The sequence below is a fragment of the Vespa crabro genome, chromosome 3 (genome assembly GCF_910589235.1).
Source record: "Vespa crabro chromosome 3, iyVesCrab1.2, whole genome shotgun sequence".
NCBI lineage: Eukaryota > Metazoa > Arthropoda > Insecta > Hymenoptera > Vespidae > Vespa > Vespa crabro.
The window spans coordinates 9,806,234-9,826,233 of record NC_060957.1 but is presented as its reverse complement, the minus strand read 5'-3'; the positions used below and the strand labels follow the sequence as shown (position 1 = coordinate 9,826,233).

The following is a 20,000-nucleotide window of genomic DNA, read 5'->3' as shown; positions in this document are numbered from 1 at the left end:
CTCTCTCTCTCTCTCTCTCTCTCTCTCTCTCTCTATCTGTTTTTGACTCCGCCGTTTTTTTTCTTTTTTTACAATAAAAATAAATAAATATTGAATACCGATCATTCCAACTTTGTTTTTTTTCCTTTTTCTCTTTTTTCTTTTTGTCATGTTCTTTTTTTTTCTTTTTTTATTTTTTTTTCCTTTACTTTACAATAAAAATAGATAATGATTTGTTCTCTACGTTTCATTTTTTCCTATGGTGAAATTCATATATATGTATATACGAGTATTTTCTTTTTTTTTTTTTCTTTCTTTCTTTTTGTCTTAACTTAATAATAATAAATTTATATTACACGATTTTACGAGATTTGTAGTTTAAATTCATTGCAAATGGATTTTGTTTTTCCTTTTTTCTTTCTTTTTTTCTTTTTTTTTTTTTTTTTTCGAAGAAAGACGTTATTCAAGATACGCCATCTTACTTGCGTATCAATTCATTGCAGTTAGACTAGTTTGGATCGTGTTACATTCAATATATATAAAATCTTCTCGATAGGGAATTACCAAGCATGCATGATAAAATAACAAAACATATACATACTGTTACTACTATTACTACTACTACTACTACTACTACTACTACTACTACTACTACTACTACTACTACTACTACTACTACTATTACTCTTGTTACTAGTATTACTACTGCTATATTTCTCTCAAGAGAGAAACATCAAGAGAGAATTGCAACATGAAATACACGAGGAACTCGTTAAGACGCGACATTAACGACGCATTAACAGGTTTTTCTCAGCATCATCGTAATACATAGTTCGCTAAGCTTACGAAGAATCACTCTGGCTTGATCTAAAGTTCAAAGTTCGCCAGACGCCTTTTGCAGAGAATACAAAAAAAAGAAATATATATATATATATATATATATATATATATATATAGAATGTAGGTGAGAGAAAAAGAGAAAAAGGGAGGAGAAAGGAAGGAGAGAGAGAGAGAGAGAGAGAGAGAGAGAGAGAGAGAGAGAGAATGAATTTCAACTTATCAAATTAAAGAGTAGACTTAAAAGAAAGATATATTACCTCGACTTGAAATTGTCATAGGTCAGGAGGCTTATATACATACTTACATACATACATATACATATATATACACACAGACATATAAAAGCTTACGAGGGTTGCTTTTACGCTAACTGGTTCAGACAGAGTTCTATTCTAACACATATAATAATATCACGCGTAAACCGAGATAAGGTGGATGGACCTGCAAATTCCACGGACATAATTCCACAGTAGAAATACGGAACATACATTTCCATGCGATTTCATATTCCTCGCACGTTCCGCACGTTAAAAATACTTTTCAACTATGTTCCATGACATCCGGACGGACGCATTTCATCAAGGAAATATTCTCCTTCCTTGAGATTACTTATTTACGTATGTATACATGTATCTATGTATGTACGTACAAGGGAGGACATGGCCCACGTAGAAATTAAACATATTTAGATTTAATAGATTAGATAACAGATGGTTTATTCTAATAGTAGTTTTACTTGTGAATTAGTTTGACAAAAAAAAAAAAGAAGAGAAAGGAAAGAAAGAAATTAAAAAAGAAAAATAAATAAAAGATAAAAGATTTAATATCAAATGATTCTCACTGAAAGAAATGAGATCGAGAAAATTCATTATTATCTATTCTCAACGAAGATAAAATTGAACGAATTTAAATTTATACCCAACGCTTATTCTAATTTTCATTTTAATCGTAAATTCGTTTGAGAAAGAAAAAAAAAAGAAAAGAAAAAAAAAAAAAGAAAAGGAAAGATGATACTTAAGAGAAGAGAGAAAAAAGAAATAAAGAAAGTAAATAATTCGTTATTACGTTCTTCGTGTAAAAATTAAATGAATTTAGATTTATTAGACCAACGTACATTACATTCATTCTAATTTTTATTTTATTCATAATTCGTTATGGAAAAACGAAAAGAAAAAAATAAAACAAAAAAAAAAACAAAAAAAAAAAAGAACAATGAAATAAAAGAGAAGAAAAACAAAAGATGATTTTTATTAACTTACTAACTTGGAAAAAAAAAAAAGATAAATCTTGAAACTAATAGAAGTAACTTATTATTACGTAGGACGTAGATACAATACGTGAGAGATATGTACTTTCGTTCAAAGTACCGAGAGGTCTAAGGGTTTAACAAATGGGATCAAAAAGGTCAATCGAGTAGTCCGTCTTACAAGCGAACGTTTAAACTTACGTTCGCATATATATATATACATATATATATATATTGTTTAACTACTTCGATGACGTAATACCTACTATATAAGATAAATTCAAAACTCCCGCTACTCAATAGGATTAATCATTGTAGGAGGATCTACTGAGATAACGCGATTTATATCGATCATTGATGAAAAAAGGAAAAAGAGCGAGAGAGAAAGAAAAGAAAAAAAGAGAGGAAGAGAGAGGGAGGAGAGTGAGAGAGAGAGAGAGAGAGAAAGAGAGACAAACATACACGTAAAATAAAGATTTTAAGTGAAGAGAAAGAAAAAGAGAAAGAGAGATACACAGACGCGCGCGCGTACAAAATAAAGATTTTAATCTCGTAGAAAGAGAAATACACATACACAATACAATCACAAACAGATAGACAAAGATATATAAAAAATAAAAATTGTAACTTCATAGAAAGAGAAAAATAAAGAGAAAATAAATCGATCTTACATATTCTGTTTTCCAATGTGTTGTCGAGTTCTATTTCTATCGCCATATTTTAATCACTTATATACGTGTATACGTGTGTACGTGTTTGATAATATTTCTGACAATTTTACGTTTCTAACACTAACAAAGTTAAATATGAATAAAACTGTGGGAAAGGAAAGGAGCCGTCGTTGCATGGAGTCCGCCTGGATGACGTTTCGAGACTCGTCGACGGGGCACATTCAAGAGAAATGAGAGTCGGAAATGAAAGTCGGAATAATCGATAGTAGAGGAGTATCGATAGTCACGAAAATTACGAAAGAATGCAAAGTCGAAAAGTAAGAATCGATCGGATGAAAGGATGTAAGTGTCGAATGGACAAGTCAGTTCTCGTTTTTCTTTTTCTTTTTCTCTTTTCTTTTCATTTTTTTACTTCTTCTTTTTTCATCTTTCTCTTTCTCTCTCTCTCTCTCTCTCTCTCTCTCTCTCTCTCCCTCTCTCTCTTTTCTTTTTTCTCCCCACATTTTTCTTTTACATTCGCGCAAAATCGTTGGACGTAGAGCTGCCTCGATAGTAACACGCAAGAATCCATAGATCCGTAATCAAACACTGGTAACAACGCCACGTAAAGCTCGATCCTTTCTTACGTAATAATGCATTTTTATGAGCACGCTCAATGGAACGAGATTTTCACTCCGGAGATTAATACGTTCTCGCGATAGAGAAAATGAATGCGTGAGTGTGTGAGAGAGAGAGAGAGAGAGAGAGAGACGAGATGATCGATTAAAAGTGAAAAAAAAGCAAAAAATAAAACGAATGAGAAATTCACAAGCTCTATTAAAAATAAAATATCAAGCAAACAAACGAACAAATGAAATAATGAATGATTTGAAAATTCGATCAAAACCCCAAAAAAATATCAAAGATAAGGGGAAAAAAAAAAAGAAGAAGAAGAAAAAAAAGAATATTTTGACGACAATCTAGGAAAGACTTGGATAATTCGATTAAAAATAATCGAAACGAACGTAAAAAAGAAAAAGAAAAAAAAAATTGTCAACGATTACAAAAAAAATTTTTAACCGCTCATACAAACTATATATCTACAGATACATAAATAGGTATTATATACGTATAAATGAGGGTAACGAATAAAAGACGTAAAAAAAAAAAAAAAAGGAAAAAAAATAGGAATCAAAAATGTCTAAATTAAGTTGAAGAAAAAAGGAAGAAAAAAAAAAAAGAAAAAGAAAAATCAGTGTGTTCTTCTTACCTTCTTTAGTACTAAATCGGTTGACATCGACTTCGTTCACCCTAAGTATGACGTCACCGGCCTCGACCTGCAAAAAAAAAAGATCGTTTCTATGAATCGGTGTCGTTCCAACAAAATCAGCAAAAATGTCCAAACGAAGAGACGTCGGACTAAAGTGATAAATTAAATGTAAGAGAAAGAGAAAGAGAAAGAGTAAGAGAGAGAGAGAGAGAGAGAGAGAGAGAGAGAGAGAGAGAGAGAGAGAGAGAGAGAGAGAGAAGATAAAAGCAAAACATGAGGTTGCGGCAAGTAAGCAAGTAAGTAAGCAAGCTGCAAGTGTTATTGCTACATGTCGGAGAAAAGTTTAAAGAGAATAGAAGAAGAGGAATGCATCGTCAACGGGCGATGCAGCCATCGTTGCGGTGCTCGCACACGGTTTTAGAGCACTCGTCGAAGGTCAGTGCACTCGAAAAGTTTTCTATCCTTCTCTTTTACCATACCGCATTACACCGTACCGCATCACACCACACCACACCACACAACATACTACACCACACATTACATTCCATCTCTTTCCACTCTCTCTCTCTCTCTCTCTCTCTCTCTCTCTCTCTCTCTCCTTCTTTCTCTCTCTCTCTCTCTCTCTCTCTGTCTTTTTATCTCTCTTTCTCTCTATCGCACGTGTTCTCGTTCGTTTCACCACTCGAAATCTCCTCGATTTCATGAAGCACCGCTTTTCCTCGTGACGGCCTATATTTAGAAACAACTTCCGTACCACATTAATGCACTATCGATCTTGGCAAATGCATCGCGATAAGGTAAGATTCCTTATTTGCGTGTACCTATAGCTGCGAAAACAGCCGAGAGAGATAATTCGATAGAACAGAAATAAAATTTTCAAGGATTTGCCTAATTTAGATTCTTCAAATTATGTATATATATGTGTGTGTGTGTGTGTGTGTGTGTGTGTGTGTGTATTTATGGGATGAATCAAAAGTTCCTAGGGTTATCCAAAAGATTCTCTAGATAATTTTGAAGTCAATTATTCGTTCCCAAAGACTTTCAGTCTAATCTGTTTTTTTCACTCTTCTTTTTCTTTTCCATTTTTTCTTTGTTTTTTTTTTTTTTTTTTTTTTTTTAAGATTGTAAAACTACAAGATTTACAAGTTGTAAAATTACAAAACCTAAAAAGTCTCGAAAAAGAGTAATTGATATTTTACATCATCTAGGAAATTTTGGACATATATATATTTTGAACACACATACACACACGCGCGCGCGCGCCCACACACACACACGCACACATATCGTTTATCTAATTCTTTCATATTCATTTGAAAGAAAATAAAAAAAAATCGATATTTCTCGAACTTAACGAATATATATTTTCTCGACATTTTTCTTCGAACATTCATTAAAGTCAAAATGGAATAAAGAATTGTGTATAAATAAAAAAAGCAAAAAAAAAAAAAAAAAGAAAAAAAAGAAAAAAAAAGAAAGAAAGAAAAACGATGAAATTGCATATCCGTTTCTCATGTTGAAACGTTGGATCATTAAATCGTTATAAATCATTATCTGTTAAGACTTAGCGGTTAAGATATTAGTTAACGCGTAGGTGTATTCAAGTAGACTCGTAAAAGAACTATACGTTCACTCGCACTATCATTTTGATGTCTCAGTACTTAAACGCATCGTTATCTCGGATAACACCTTCCGGACTGGAGAATGTACGTGTGTCTCTGTGTATGCGTCTATGTATATGTCTAATTTCTTAAAATGTAAAGAAGTACGTGCATGAATACATTAACGTTAACAAATTTATGACTTCCCTGTGCGATTCACTAATCACGTTGATTCGATTTCTTTGGAATAAGATATCTGTATATCGTCGAGATAATAATTAATAATTATTTCTTATTTCGTTCGATCGTTTATTAAAAAATAAAAAATAATAATATTAACGATAATAATAATAATAATAATAATAATAATAATAATAATAATAATAAAAATAAAAAAATTACTCATAAAACGAAACGTCATTTCTAATTCTAATTTATAAACTTCTTTCGTTGATCAATTAATTTATAATTTCTTTTTTTGCAGAATAAAACAATTAAAAGGAAAATAAATAATATAATCTTAAAAGAAGATATATTTAAAATTGTCGAAAAATTTTTAACCTATTTAATAATCTATTTATAGGTTATTAAAACCATTTTTAAACCTATTTCCTTAACTAATTAATTTATAATTTGTTTGCGTAATATGAAATAAGAAAGATAAATAAAATAATATTAAAAAAGAAATATTTTGAATTGTTAAAAAATTAAGAAAATTAACCAAAAATTATTGTTATTCAATAGCATAGTGTTGATTAAAAAATCTGACACGGTGACGTGTTTTGAGTCTACAAATTACTTTCGAGTGCACCACGTGCAGGTCGATGCATCCTGTAACAGATTTTGGTTAACCGGGTCAGAGGGCAGGGACGGGATTTTTCGAGGCATGTTTCACCAATAGATTATCAAGAGTTCGTAACGACGAAGTTGCGTGCGTGTGAACTGTGCATGTACTTACATAAAACGATGATTAGATTTTCTCCTCTAAATTCTCGAGAAATTTTTATTCAAATCTTGAAAGAACCACGTTTTTGATAAATAAAGTAAAAAAAGGAAAAAAGAAAAGGGGAAAAAAAAATTTATCGAAATATTTCGATAACAAGATAAAAATGTTGAATACTGTTTAATGTGACATATTATAAAGGAACAATCGAAGATGATAAAAATGTTAGGGTAAATATCAAAATTAATAAAAAAATAAATAAATAAATAAATAAAATTAATTTTTTGACATCACTGATGAATTATTTGTTACATTTTTGTTGTTGTTAAATTGTATATGATGATTAATTATCGAAGTTATCATCCTTATACTTCCTACGAAATACTATAAATATAAATAAATAAATAAATAAATAAATATATATTTTATTCATATATATATATATATATATGAATGAATGTGTATTTATACTATCATTTACATTATTTTATTGTGTATGTTGTTTTTATTAAATTGGATATAATAATTATCAAAGTTATTATCATTTTATATTTCTAGCGAGATAAATCAATAAATAAATAAATATTAATAAATATTTAATATAAATAATAAATAATATTATATATATAATAAATACATTATATATATATAAATGTGTATTTTCGAAAATTCGATTTTCTAACACTATCGTCTTATTTTTACTACATTATTATTATTATTATTATTATTATTATTATTATTATTATTATTATTATTATTATTATTATTATTAAAAAAAATAAATAAACAAATCAAAATAAAATGAAATCAAAACAGAATATAATCCATCGACGTGTAATTATTTTTCTATTAACTTAATAATTTTTAATAATACAGAAAAAAAAATGTATACATTCCTATGCTTTCTTTTTAGTTTTCACCTATAATTATGTTTTTATTCTCATCGCTGATGATTACATTTAATTGTTGATAATAATGAAAATGGTAATATTTAACGGGTCGATGGAAAAACGATGTGCGAAAGTCAAAACTCGAATAAAGTCCTGTTACGAAAGTACACACACACATACTCGATGGGTACGCTTCGAGCAAGTCGTGCGAAATCATTAATACCTGGATAAGAACGGCTCTGCACCACTTTCTACGTGGGCAGACACGCAATTGCATGGTGTAGTTCTATGGCCTTTAGTACGTGCCTCGCAATGTTACTTGCGCATAATTTATATTCACAGCTCAAATTTATCGTCCCCAGATATATACATACCTTGTTATTAAGAGACGACCGACTTGATAATAAATATTTAATATTTTTGAATACATATGAATACGTATACCTACATATAAATATATATATATATATGAAGTTTAACCATTATTCAATTTTCTAATTAATTTACATAAAATATCTTACCAATAATATTCTGTATAATGATTTCCTGGTTTATATAATAATAATAATGTATTATAATGATGTTCAGTTATAATCATCTTTTTTTGTCAATTTTTTTTTATCGTGAGTTGCGGACGGTGTGTGGGAAGTGTGGGGAGTGTGGGGTGAGGAGGGAGAGGCGATGGGGATAGATAAGAGATCTTCGTACGATCTTGAAAGAAAAATTATTTGAAAAATTGAAAGAAATATTATTGATCTATATAAAATCTATTAAATTAGATTATTATTTTTATCCATTCTAAACAGGTTAATTATAATCAGATTGAGGTATGACATATTTATGTTCGCTTGTATCGTTTTATCGTCAAAATAAATTATTCGAAGGAAAATTTAATGAACATTATCAATTTTTAAGTAAAATCGATTTAAATCAATAATTTGTTAATTACGATTAGATTAATGTATAATTAATTTTTCCTCGTACACATATTATCGATATCAAAAAATAATTATTGACAAAATTTCAATGGCGAACGTTACATCGAATTATACAAAGTGGGCCAAAAGTTTCTAAACGATATCAAAAATCGATTTCTCCTTGAATTAATTTTTCTTTTTTTTTTTCCTTTCTCCCTTTCAGATTCAGAAAAAGTTTCTGTTCTTGTAGTTTCACAATTTGAAAAAAAAAAAAAAAAAGAGAGAAAGAGAAAAAAAAAGAAATTATCCTTAAAAATTAGCTCGAAAAAGAGTAAGAGAATTTTTAAAATCACTCTAGAAACACTTTTGGCCCATCTTGTACATGATGAAATCTATATTCAACATTTACATATTATAATTTATAATGAGATTAAACTATAGTGCATCTTTTTTGTATTTTTCTCCTGAACAAAATTAATACTTAAAAAAAAAAATAATAATAATAATAATAATAAATAATAATAATGTAGAAATTTATAAATTTAAATGAATATTTAATACACATACACACACACACACACACACACACACATATGTTATAATAAATACTTTAAAGAAGAAAACTATGCGGAATTGGCGGGCATAGTTGGAACATTCGAGATGTTGGACTAAAATATTTTAGCGCACCTTAGATATCTTCCTTCTACGCATATACATATATACATACTTACATACCAACATGAATACATACATACATACATACATACATACATATATACATAACACGATATTTTGCCAAAATGATGCAACATGAGCATCTTTAGTCGCTCTTTGACAGTTTGGAGATGCACCAATTAACTCCTAAATTTAGATAACAATATTTGAACAGACAAATAGTTCGTTTGAAGATAATTCCCTCGCGTCGAGGGAAAAAAAGAAAAAAGAAAGAAAAAGAAAAACACAAATCAAAATTGTGTTTGGTAGTTAATAATGTTCGGAATAATCTCAATTGAAAAATCACGAATCAAGCACTTTTTCGTCATCGTCGTTTTTTTCGTTTTCTAAAGTGTCTACAAGATGATTCGATTTAAACGATTTATGGATAAACGATTTTACACTTTGTAACAAAGGTCACACACACAGACACACACAGACACTCACACACACACACATGCATACGCACGCACGTATATATATATATATATATATATATATATATATATATATATATATATATACTCATACTCATTTACGTTCATTAATCCGAGAAAAGTAAAATCAGTCGGCGCGAAAGCGAAATAAAATTCGCGTAATTAAACCTGTAAAAGTTACAAGAGAAATCGACTCGACTTGACTCGACTCGACTCAACTCAACTCGATTCAACTTGAATTGAATCGACTGTGAAAAGTCATCCTCGTGTGGCGTCGTATTTCCTGGACACGCAATTGCACGATAAATCGACGCACTGATAAATCCTATCCGCTATCACTGAATAAATTTGTTCCGAGTAATTATAAGATAATAATTGAAGGACACAGAAAGAATAAATAAAAAAAAAATAAAAAAAAAATAAATAAATTAATAAATAAATAAATAAATAAATAAATAAAAATCAATTAACTTATTTATTTACTTATTTATTTACTTATTTATTTATATGAAAAATACCTCACGTAACGGGATGTACTTCACGTAATCGAATCTTTCGCCGTCGTTCCTGTCCTTTCGAAAAAAACGATGGAACGTTCGAAAACACTTTAAACACCCATGAAATTTACAGCACATTTGATGATAAAAAATAAAAATGAAAAAAAATAAATAAATAAATAAAAAATAAATATAAAAATAAAAATGAAAAAAAATAAATACAGGAAAAGAAAGAAAGAGAGAAAGAAAGAGAGAGAGAGAGAGAGAGAGAGAGAGAGAGAGTAAATCGCTACGAACACGGTCCAACTATCAAATCCGATCGACTGATGTTGCGCGCGAAATCTCGGTCAGGAATTAGAATCCGAAAACGGTGGGACGCAGGCCAAGCATTGTATTTTTGATCACAACGCGACATTGACTTTCGTCGTTGCATCTTGGCTCGTAAACTATTATCAATCGTCTTCAACTCTTTATAAACTTCGAGCGAGATATATGCCTTCAAAAAAAAAAAAAAAAAAAAAAAAAAAAAGAAGAAACAAAAAACTTAAATTTCATTCAATCAATTGCAAATAATTAAATACAATATAAATCACATATTCGTTAGAAATAATATATAAAGAAATCGTCAAAAGATCATTTATTCTCTTTTTCTTTTCTTTTCTTTTCTTTTTTTTTTTCCCCTTTTTTTTTGAGCCATCCTGTATATACGTACTTTGCGAAGTATTATAAGGAGGTTTCCTTCGTAAACGATGGACAACGGAACGACCAAATCGGATTTTAACGAGGCTCGTATACGCATACAACGATACGTCCTGAATATTAGTGCTTATCCTTCCGGTGCTTAACGACAACAACAATGACGACGGACAACGATGATGACGACGCCGACGACGACGACGACGCAGACGACGATGATGTACCGTTAATCGATGCTTGCTCACCGATCGGCTTTAATTAAAACTCCCGAACGCGACTCGTCGGTTTTTTCCCTCTCTGTGATCGTTTACCCTTCTTTCTCTCCCCCTTTTCAACCCTCTCCTATATCCTTCCTATTTTTCCTCAACCAATCTCTCTTTTTTTACTTTCTTTCTTTTTTCTTTCTTTTTTTTTTTTTTTTTACATTTTTACCGATGCACAAAGCGCATTCGATTAGATTTCCGAAGAGCATACGCAATAATTGCCACTCGATACCGCTTTTCATCGGCTATCAAAATGGAATTTTTTCTTTGATATCAATGACATCGGCTTTCAATGAGAATCAAGTTTTTTTGTCTCTCTCTCTCTCTCTCTCTCTCTCTCTCTCTCTCTCTCTCTCTCCCTATCTCTTTCTCTCTCTCTCTCTCTCTCTACTTCTCTCTTTCTATTCCATTGTACAAATGTACACATTGAAAAGAAATTAATACTAGAAGAAGAAAAAAAGAAGAAAAGGAAAAAGAAAAGAAAAAACAATGTCTATCTTAGCAGAAATTATTATCGATGTTATTATAAAAAATATAATTATAATTGAGAAATAATTGTATCATAAAATATTTATATAAATATATAATAGTAATAATAATATATATCTAAATATATATATTTATATGTATATAGCATTTTATAATTGCATTTACAAACTTGTAAATAAAATCTGATTTATATTACATAGATTACGTCATCGTTTTATGATCGATACGTTGGAATGACGTCGTCGATTACATTCGATACTCGATGGTAAAAAAAAATTTTCTCGTCGAACTATCAAACTCGATATTTAATTATTAAGTTTTCACAAATACACATAAGCGCGCGCGCACCTGTATATATATATATATATATATATATATATATATATATATATATACATATACATATATATACAGGAAGCCCGTACATATACAGGAAAAGATGGTAGAATGGCAACTCGTTTGCATACCACGATGAATTTCATACGTAACAACACCGCAGATGTAAGTGCCTGCTGTTTCTTACGTAATGGGAGCCGTTAGGCTAACCACCATTGACGAACCACTTCCGATCATTGAGTACTATCCCGTCCATGGTTATCTTTTTCAAGGCCGTATTCAAGAGGTCTCTCTCTCTCTCTCTCTCTCTCTCTTTCTCTCTCTACCCTCTACCTCTCTCTTTCTCTTACTCTCTCTACCACCTCTCTCTTTCTTTATCTCTCTCACACGATTCTTATCTCTTTCCCTCTTCAATCAAGAGAACGCAATTGCAGCGGTCTCGCTGTTCGATAATCGATATCATGAACCACCGTCTAGACGCAGAATGAAAACGTTCGACTATATCGATATTGAACACAGTGCACTATATAGTTACTAGATACGTATTATATACAAGCAATATCCGAGGTGTGATTCACGATTATCTAATGTACATAGAGATATATATCCAGGAGGAGGTGGAGGGAGCAATTGGTGCAGAGGTGAAGGGAAGATAGAAAGAAAAAGAGAGAGAGAGAGAGAGAGAGAAGAGAGCTAAGGTCCTTTCACCTATAAACAGGATTTTGTGGTCGTCCTAAAAGACGAAATATCGAGGACGCGGAATCCCACTTTAGCAAATTACGTTGTTGAATTAACGTTCACGTCATAATAGTGATCGATCGAGATATCAAAGAGAGAGAAAGAAAGAGAAAGAGAAAGAGAGAAGAAGAAAGTACACATATAAGCTATTCTTCTATAAAATCATCATTATCCTTCCTGACATTATCCGACTCATGCAAAATCATTTCTAAAGATGAACATTTTTTTTTTGTAGCAATGAATTTCAATGCAAAGTGGAAACGATGATTCAAACATTATTTTGTCTTACTTTGCTTTGCTTTGTTTTATTAATCACGATATCGATCCTTCTGATAGTTTAAAATTTTCTTCATTTATTATCTATCGAGTGTTTGATTCAGGAAAACAAACAAAAATAAAAAAAAAAAAAAGAAAAGAATAAAAATAAAAATATTAATCAGTATCTACGATTTAATTATGATATTTACCTGATGTTACATTAAAAAAAGGAAAAAAAAGAAAAAAAAAGAAAAAAAAAAAAAGAACAAGGAAAAAACATGATGAAAGATAAAAAAAACCAGATTGATTTCTAAACTCAAGATAAATTTTTTTTATTAATATCTATGGAGTATAAGATTAAAACGGATTAGAACGATTATACGGAAGAAAAAAGAGATCTAAACTCAAAATAATTTGTTTTCCATTAAAATTGAAGAATTAAAAAACTGTCCCCTATTGTGTGTTTGAGGCTTACAATTTTCAAAAAAAAAAAAAAAAAAAAAAAAAAAAAAAAAAAAAAAAAAAAAAAAAAAAAAAAAAAAAAAAAAAAAAAAATAGAAAGAGAGAAACGAGAAAACAAAAACAAAAAAAAACCAAAGAAATGTGGCTGAGGGAAAGGGGGACGCGGAGAACGAAGAAGAAAGCAGAAAAAGAAAAAAATCGATTGAAATTCCGAAAGCGACCGAACGAAGGTGGGTACACAAAGGTTCTTCGAAGAAGCAAGAAAACAAATTTCGTTTGTTAGATAAAACTTCCGGTATAGACGAACAACAAGTAAGTTGACGTGTCATCCTTGTCGTCGTCGTCGTCGTATCTTTGACTGACACTGACTTAACAGAGAGAACTAGCTATACAAGAAGCTCTAGCTAGCTTTGTTCCCCTCTCGTGCTTCGTGAAACATGATGGAAGAGAGAGAAAGAGAGAGAGAGAGAGAAGAGAGAGAGAGGGAGAAAGATAGACAGACAGACAGACAGACAGACAGACAGTGAGAGAGAGACAGTGAGAGAGTGAGAGAGAGAAAGAGAGAGAGAGAGAGAGAGAAAAGAGGGAAGACTACTCGTTGGCATTTGCACAGAAACGCACACACGAACACACACACACGAACACACACACATGGCATCATCATGTCGCGTGCTGACGGAAGAAGACTCGTCACCATCGTAACCAATAGTCTTCGTTCTAGGGTATACAAAACCACGTGGGTGGAAAATAACAGCTATTTATAACACTTTATCGCCCACCATTTTTACTCTTCCTACTACTACTACTACTACTACTAATGCTTCTTCTTCTTCTTCTTCTTCTTCGTTGCTTCCTCTCTCTCTCTCTCTCTCTCTCTCTCTCTCTCTCTCTCTCTCTCTCTCTCTCTCTCTCTCTCTCTCTCTCTGTCTCTCTCTGTCTCTCTCTTTTTCAACCCTCCTTTCCCTTCCCGCACGTTTTTATATTCCTTTCTCTTTCTCTGTCGTACTTGAAGCGTGTAATCGGTCGTAAGGAAGATAATGATACAAAAAGGGTGTCTCTTTCGTTCTCTATCAGATGAGTGTCGATGACCACCACGGTCATCGGCACGTCAATGTCACGTTGATCGAGAAACTCCGCTTCCTTCCTTATTTTTTTTTTTTTTTTATTTTTTCTTATTCTTTTCTTTTTTCGTTTTTTTCTTTTTTCTTTTTTTCTTTTTAAACCTCCTTTTACATTTTTTTTATATGTACGTAAATATAACCTTATATACGCGAGTGATATTATATTTAGATTGGTATTTCGTATTGAAGATAATGATACGTATCAAATAAAATGTATTTATTATATTTGATGATGATCATGATGATAATGATGATGATGATGATGATGATGATAATGATAATAAGCAGATAGTAAGTTATTATATAAGTAAAAATACTAATTGTAAGATGATTATAATAATGAGTAGAAGACATTGATTTTATATAAATAATGATAATAATAACAACAATAATAATAATTATAATAATAATAAAAATAATAATAATTATTATTATTATTATTATTATTTTATTATTATTATTAATATTATTTTTACTGTTATTATTATTAAATAATTAAATAATAATAACAATAATAATAATAATAATAATAGGACAATAATAAATACGACAATGATGAGGATTACTAAATACTTTTAAAATTGAATCATCACTTTAAAATTTTAAAGAGATAGAAAGAGAGAGAGAGAGAGATGAAAGGAGGGGGAGAGAGAGAGAGAGAGAATCATCGAGGAAAATCGAATAAATCTCGAAATTATCATACTCGTAAAATCGACGTGAGATAAGAGTTTGTAGCTGTTGAATGGGGTGGAAAGTGGATAGTGAATAGGAAAAGAAAAATGTGAATATGTGCATACGAGAAAACGTGGCTAATTTTGTAGGAGTACGTGACTCAACTCCAGAATCGACTAGAAAATTGTGTGCGTGTGTGTATATATATATATATATATATATATATATATATGCCTTCAATTGACCTCAAAGGGTCAAAAGCATCTAATTGCCAATTGTCCGACAACGTTGTTACTTATTTCTATTCTTCCCCCCCCCCTCCCCCTCCTCCTACTCCTCCTCCTTCTTCTTATCTATCTCATCCGTGCGCCATTGTTATTTTTCTATTTTCTCACTTATTCACATTCTACAGGGTGGGCCAAAATTTTCCAATTGATCGGGAACTTCCTAGGAATTCCATAGTTATTTCTCTTTTTCACATAAAAAAAGAAATTTCTTCTTCATAAATCTGCACTTTCAATGAAAGAGAAAAGAAATGAATAAAAAATTTTGACAATAAAAAATCGAATGTTTTATCTCTGGTTTTTTTTTTTTTTTTTTTTTTTTTTTTTTTTTTTTTTTTTTTTTTAGAACGATTTATAATGGATTTAATAAAATTAGATACATCGAATCGCATTAGGCGTACATAATAAATACGTATTAACTTATTAAAAATCACTTTTGAAAAATAACTTTGCAATTATCTCGTTATCGAGATGAAATATACAATCGATATATTTTCTCATTTTACAAAATAACAATGTGAACATATCATTTCACAGATCGTCGATCGATCAAATTTATTTTTCTTTCTTTTATATATATATATATATATATATATATATATATATATATATATATATATATATATAATAATAAACATAAATATAAATAAATAAATATAATATAATATATATAAAAATAATAAATATAATAAATAAATATAATATAATATATATAAATATATAAATATAAACAATATATTTGATGAAGAGAAGAAAATAACAATGTGAATATATCATCTTTGAACGTCGATCGATCGAATTTATTTCTTTTTTTCTTACTTTTCTTTTTTTTTTTCCATATATCTATATATAAATATATATTTGATACAGACAAGCGAACAGATCTATTAACGTCAAAAAAAATTTTATCAAACCTGTAGAAATATAGAGATAAAGATAAAGAGATAAAGAGAGAAAGAGATAGAGAGAGGGAGGAAGAAAGAGAGAGGAGAAAAGAAAACCATGGAAAAAGAAGTAGGAACGACGATACAAATTGGTAAGAGAAAGAAGAAGAAGAAAAAGACGAAAAATTGTGATGAAAGGAAGGAAGAAAAGAAATTGGAGAAAGATAAAATGGAAGGGGAAAGAGAAAAGGATAAAGAAGTTAATGGCAAGGTCGACATAGTATTTCGTTGTGACTTTCCCTCGACTCAGGTTAAGGTGATGTTAGCAAGAGGATGGAAACAGGTATATAATGTTATGTGTAACTTGTTCTTTCTTTATCGAGATCCTTTAAACGTTTTGCACGCGTTCCGCGCTCATGGTTATGGAACTCGCGGTCCGATATCCCTTTAAGGTTCGAGTGCTACATGATCGCTTGGAACTCGATTAGACTTGTACAGAGAACGGTTATATAGATTGAGAGGGAGGAGTGCTGTGATAGGGGAAAGAGGACACAGAGAAGGAAGAGGCGGGTGGGTTGGTAATGGTGGTAAGAAGGGCTAGTATGCATTACAGCATCTGCTTCCTATATAGCTAGAGCTAGCTAGCTAGTTAACCAGCTAGCTAGCTAACTATGTAACTCATTTAGGATTATGTTAAATCTTCTATCGCCCTTGTAATCTTGACCCTCCCTTAACTCTCCTCAACCTCTCCTCCTTCGACCTATCTCACGTTGAAAACTTAGTACATATTCTCCTTTATGTAAAATCTTTGATGCATTTATTAATGATCAATGCATGCCTGTTTAAGGATCAATCATTGTACATCTCTTTTATCATGTTTCTTTTTTCTTTTTTCTGTTTTCTTTTCTTTTCTTTTCTTTTCTTTTTCTTTTTTTTTTCTTTTAAGTTTCTTTCAGACTAATTTTTTTCCTCATTTCTTTTGTTTTATTTGTGTCTTTTTCGCAGATTGCAAAATTGTAAGACCAAATTAGAGGCTTGAAAAAATTTTCAAAAAATCTCTAATTGATTATTAATATCGTCTGACTTGTTTGAACAATTTTTATTCGTCCATTCTATCACGTCCATAGACGTGATTTTCAATTAAAAAAAAAAAAAAAAAAAAAAAAAAAAAAAAAAAAAAAAAAAAAAACATATAGACGTTCTTCATTGTTAGAAATAAAATATAGAAAAAAAATTTCGACAAGTCTTATTGGTCTACATATCCAATAACGAATGTAACGATTTCGTCAAATATTAAAACCTTTTTCTTTTTTATTTCTCTCTCTCTCTCTCTCTCTCTCTCTCTCTCTCTCTCTCTCTCTCTCTCTCTCTCAAAAGCTTGATTGTATTTATTCCGTATAATCGTCATAGTAAGATCCCGGGGTTTTTCTTTTATTTTTTTATTTTTTTTCCATTGGTTTTCACGAGGTAGTCAATCCCAACGACAATACCTGGCATCTATGGTGGTGCGAAACGAACGATGCTAGACAGATACTAGATTCGAAATTGGAAGCCCATCAAAAAATACCACATTTTCGTAATCATTACGAGTTAACACGAAAGAATTATCTTTGTCGTAACCTGAAACGTTATAAGAAGCTTTTAACAAAGTCTGGGAAGCAAGCGGAAGCGGAACTTTGCGATTCGATGCCGATCACTTTCGAACTGCCAAGCGAATACAGGATGTTCGTCGAGGAATATCAAAAACAGCCTGGTTCAACTTGGATCGTTAAACCGGTCGGTAGATCCCAAGGTAAGGGGATCTTTCTTTTTCGAAGATTGAAGGATCTGATTGATTGGAAATCTTCAAGAATCGAAAAGCAACAATCCGAAGGTCCAATAGAAACATTCGTTGTTCAGAAATACATCGACAATCCGTACCTTCTGGCAGGTTAGTCGAATTAATATACATTCATTCACCTTTTCTTTTTTTTTTTTTTATTCTCAAAACATTTGTTGCATTTTCCAAAAGAAAAAAAAAAAAGAAAAAACCACCTTTGTTGAGTGCGTTTTTTTTTTTTTGGTAAATGATTATGACGAACAACGTTATACACACCATAACGTATTTGTATGCACCATAAACAATAACGTCAAGTAAGAACATTTATCAAAAATTATTAGTTCATCAATTTATTTTACTCTCTTACTATAAAAAAAAAATCTTAATAATAATAATAATAATAATAATAATAATAATAATACAAAAAGCATCAATTTTTTCTGTCAAAGAGAGGTGTACGTACGTATTTTAACACCTTAAAGTATACACTATAAAATATACATAAATAAGTGTATACATTCGCTAGTAGTTCATCCATTTTTCGATTCATCGTGATGGCTCTCGTAAAGAAGAGAGCTATCTCCGAAGTGAAATCCATAGACGTTGGTTGTACTGCTAGTGGCATCGATGAAAAACAAGGATGGAGAATAAGAGGATATGTGAGAAAGAGCTTGGATCTCAACCGACTCATTCATTCACTCACTCACTCACTCACTCATTCACTCACTCTCTCTCTCACTCTCACTCTCTCTCTCTCTCTCTCTTTCTCTTTCAAAAGATGTTTCCGTACTATTCGGCTAAAAATCACCTCTACGTATATATAGTAGATTCACTTCTATGGGAATAGCTTTTGCTGTCTTTTTCTATAATCTCTCTCAAGAGAGAACCATCTAAAAATATCTTCTTTATACACGCTTCTTCGTTTCTTCTCCTATCTCCCTCATCCTCCCACTTTCTCCCTCTCTCTATTTATCTATCTATCTCTTCTTCTTCCTTCATTTTCTTTCAGGACGAAAGTTCGACCTACGTATCTACGTACTGGTAACGTCCTTTCATCCCTTGAAGGTCTGGCTAGCGAGAGAAGGTTTTGCACGTTTATCCAGCCAGCTATTCGATCTGAAGAACATCAATGATAATAGGGTTCATCTGACCAACATGGCGATACAATTAAAAAAATCCAAGGAAGATGAACGAATGAATAATGGATCATTGAAAGATAATATAAAACGTTCCTGCAAATGGGCGTTAATTAAATTCAGAGAATATTTGACCGCTCGGCATGGAGTTTCTATCGTAGAAACGGTCCTACAACGTATAGCTGGTAAAAATGATAATTATTTGTTTTGTTTTATTAATTTTTTTTTTTTTTTTTTTTTTTTTTAAAGCTTCGGTAAAATATATACGTCGTAAATTCCAAAAATTCAATCGATATACAAAGAAGGATATAATCGAGAAGAGCAGATAGATGGGAAATTGTAATGGCAAGGTTTAATTTAAAAAATAATTTTTCATTTTTATTTATAAAACGAGAAAAAAACAAGAGAGAGAAAAAAAAAAGAAAAAAGAAAGAGTTTCCCATAGTTTTCCATTTCACGAGGATCGTACGGGTGAGATTTACAACCACAATTCGGAGTTTTACGGCTTAGATAAAAAATGAAGAAAAAAAAAAAAAGGGAAAAAAAGAAAATAAAGAAAGAAAAAAATAAAAAGCAAAAAACAAGAGGAAACAGATTTTGAGCATAACAAAAAGAAAAATGATTTCTTACGTTCGCATAAAACGTCACTACTAGAATATCACATAAAAATTCGAGAAATGTTGAACAACAAGCTTCTCGTAAAATTAAATGAAATCAAATCTAACACATCGAAAAACAGTCGTCCCTGTTTCAACGTACAATTTTACTACATCCTAAAAACTCGACGGCATTATATTCGGTCATTATCCCCCTACTACTGCCTTGAAACTTTAGAAGAGACTAGAGAAAAAAAAAAAA

General features: G+C 30.8%; 1 protein-coding gene across 14 annotated transcripts in view; it reads right to left on the bottom strand.

Annotated features, from left to right (window-relative positions):
- The window catches only part of LOC124423125 (PH and SEC7 domain-containing protein-like), a 62,516-nt gene that overhangs the window by 23,809 nt on the left and 18,707 nt on the right, over window positions 1-20,000 (bottom strand). For 12 of the 14 annotated variants that reach the window (XM_046960545.1, XM_046960543.1, XM_046960549.1 and 9 more), the window contains one exon: window positions 3,986-4,052. In XM_046960545.1, coding sequence (XP_046816501.1) covers window positions 3,986-4,052 — 67 coding nt within the window. Of the gene's footprint in view, window positions 1-3,985; window positions 4,053-10,005; window positions 10,213-20,000 lie in introns of those variants that run through there. The other 2 variants (XM_046960544.1, XM_046960547.1) reach the window with 2 other exon arrangements.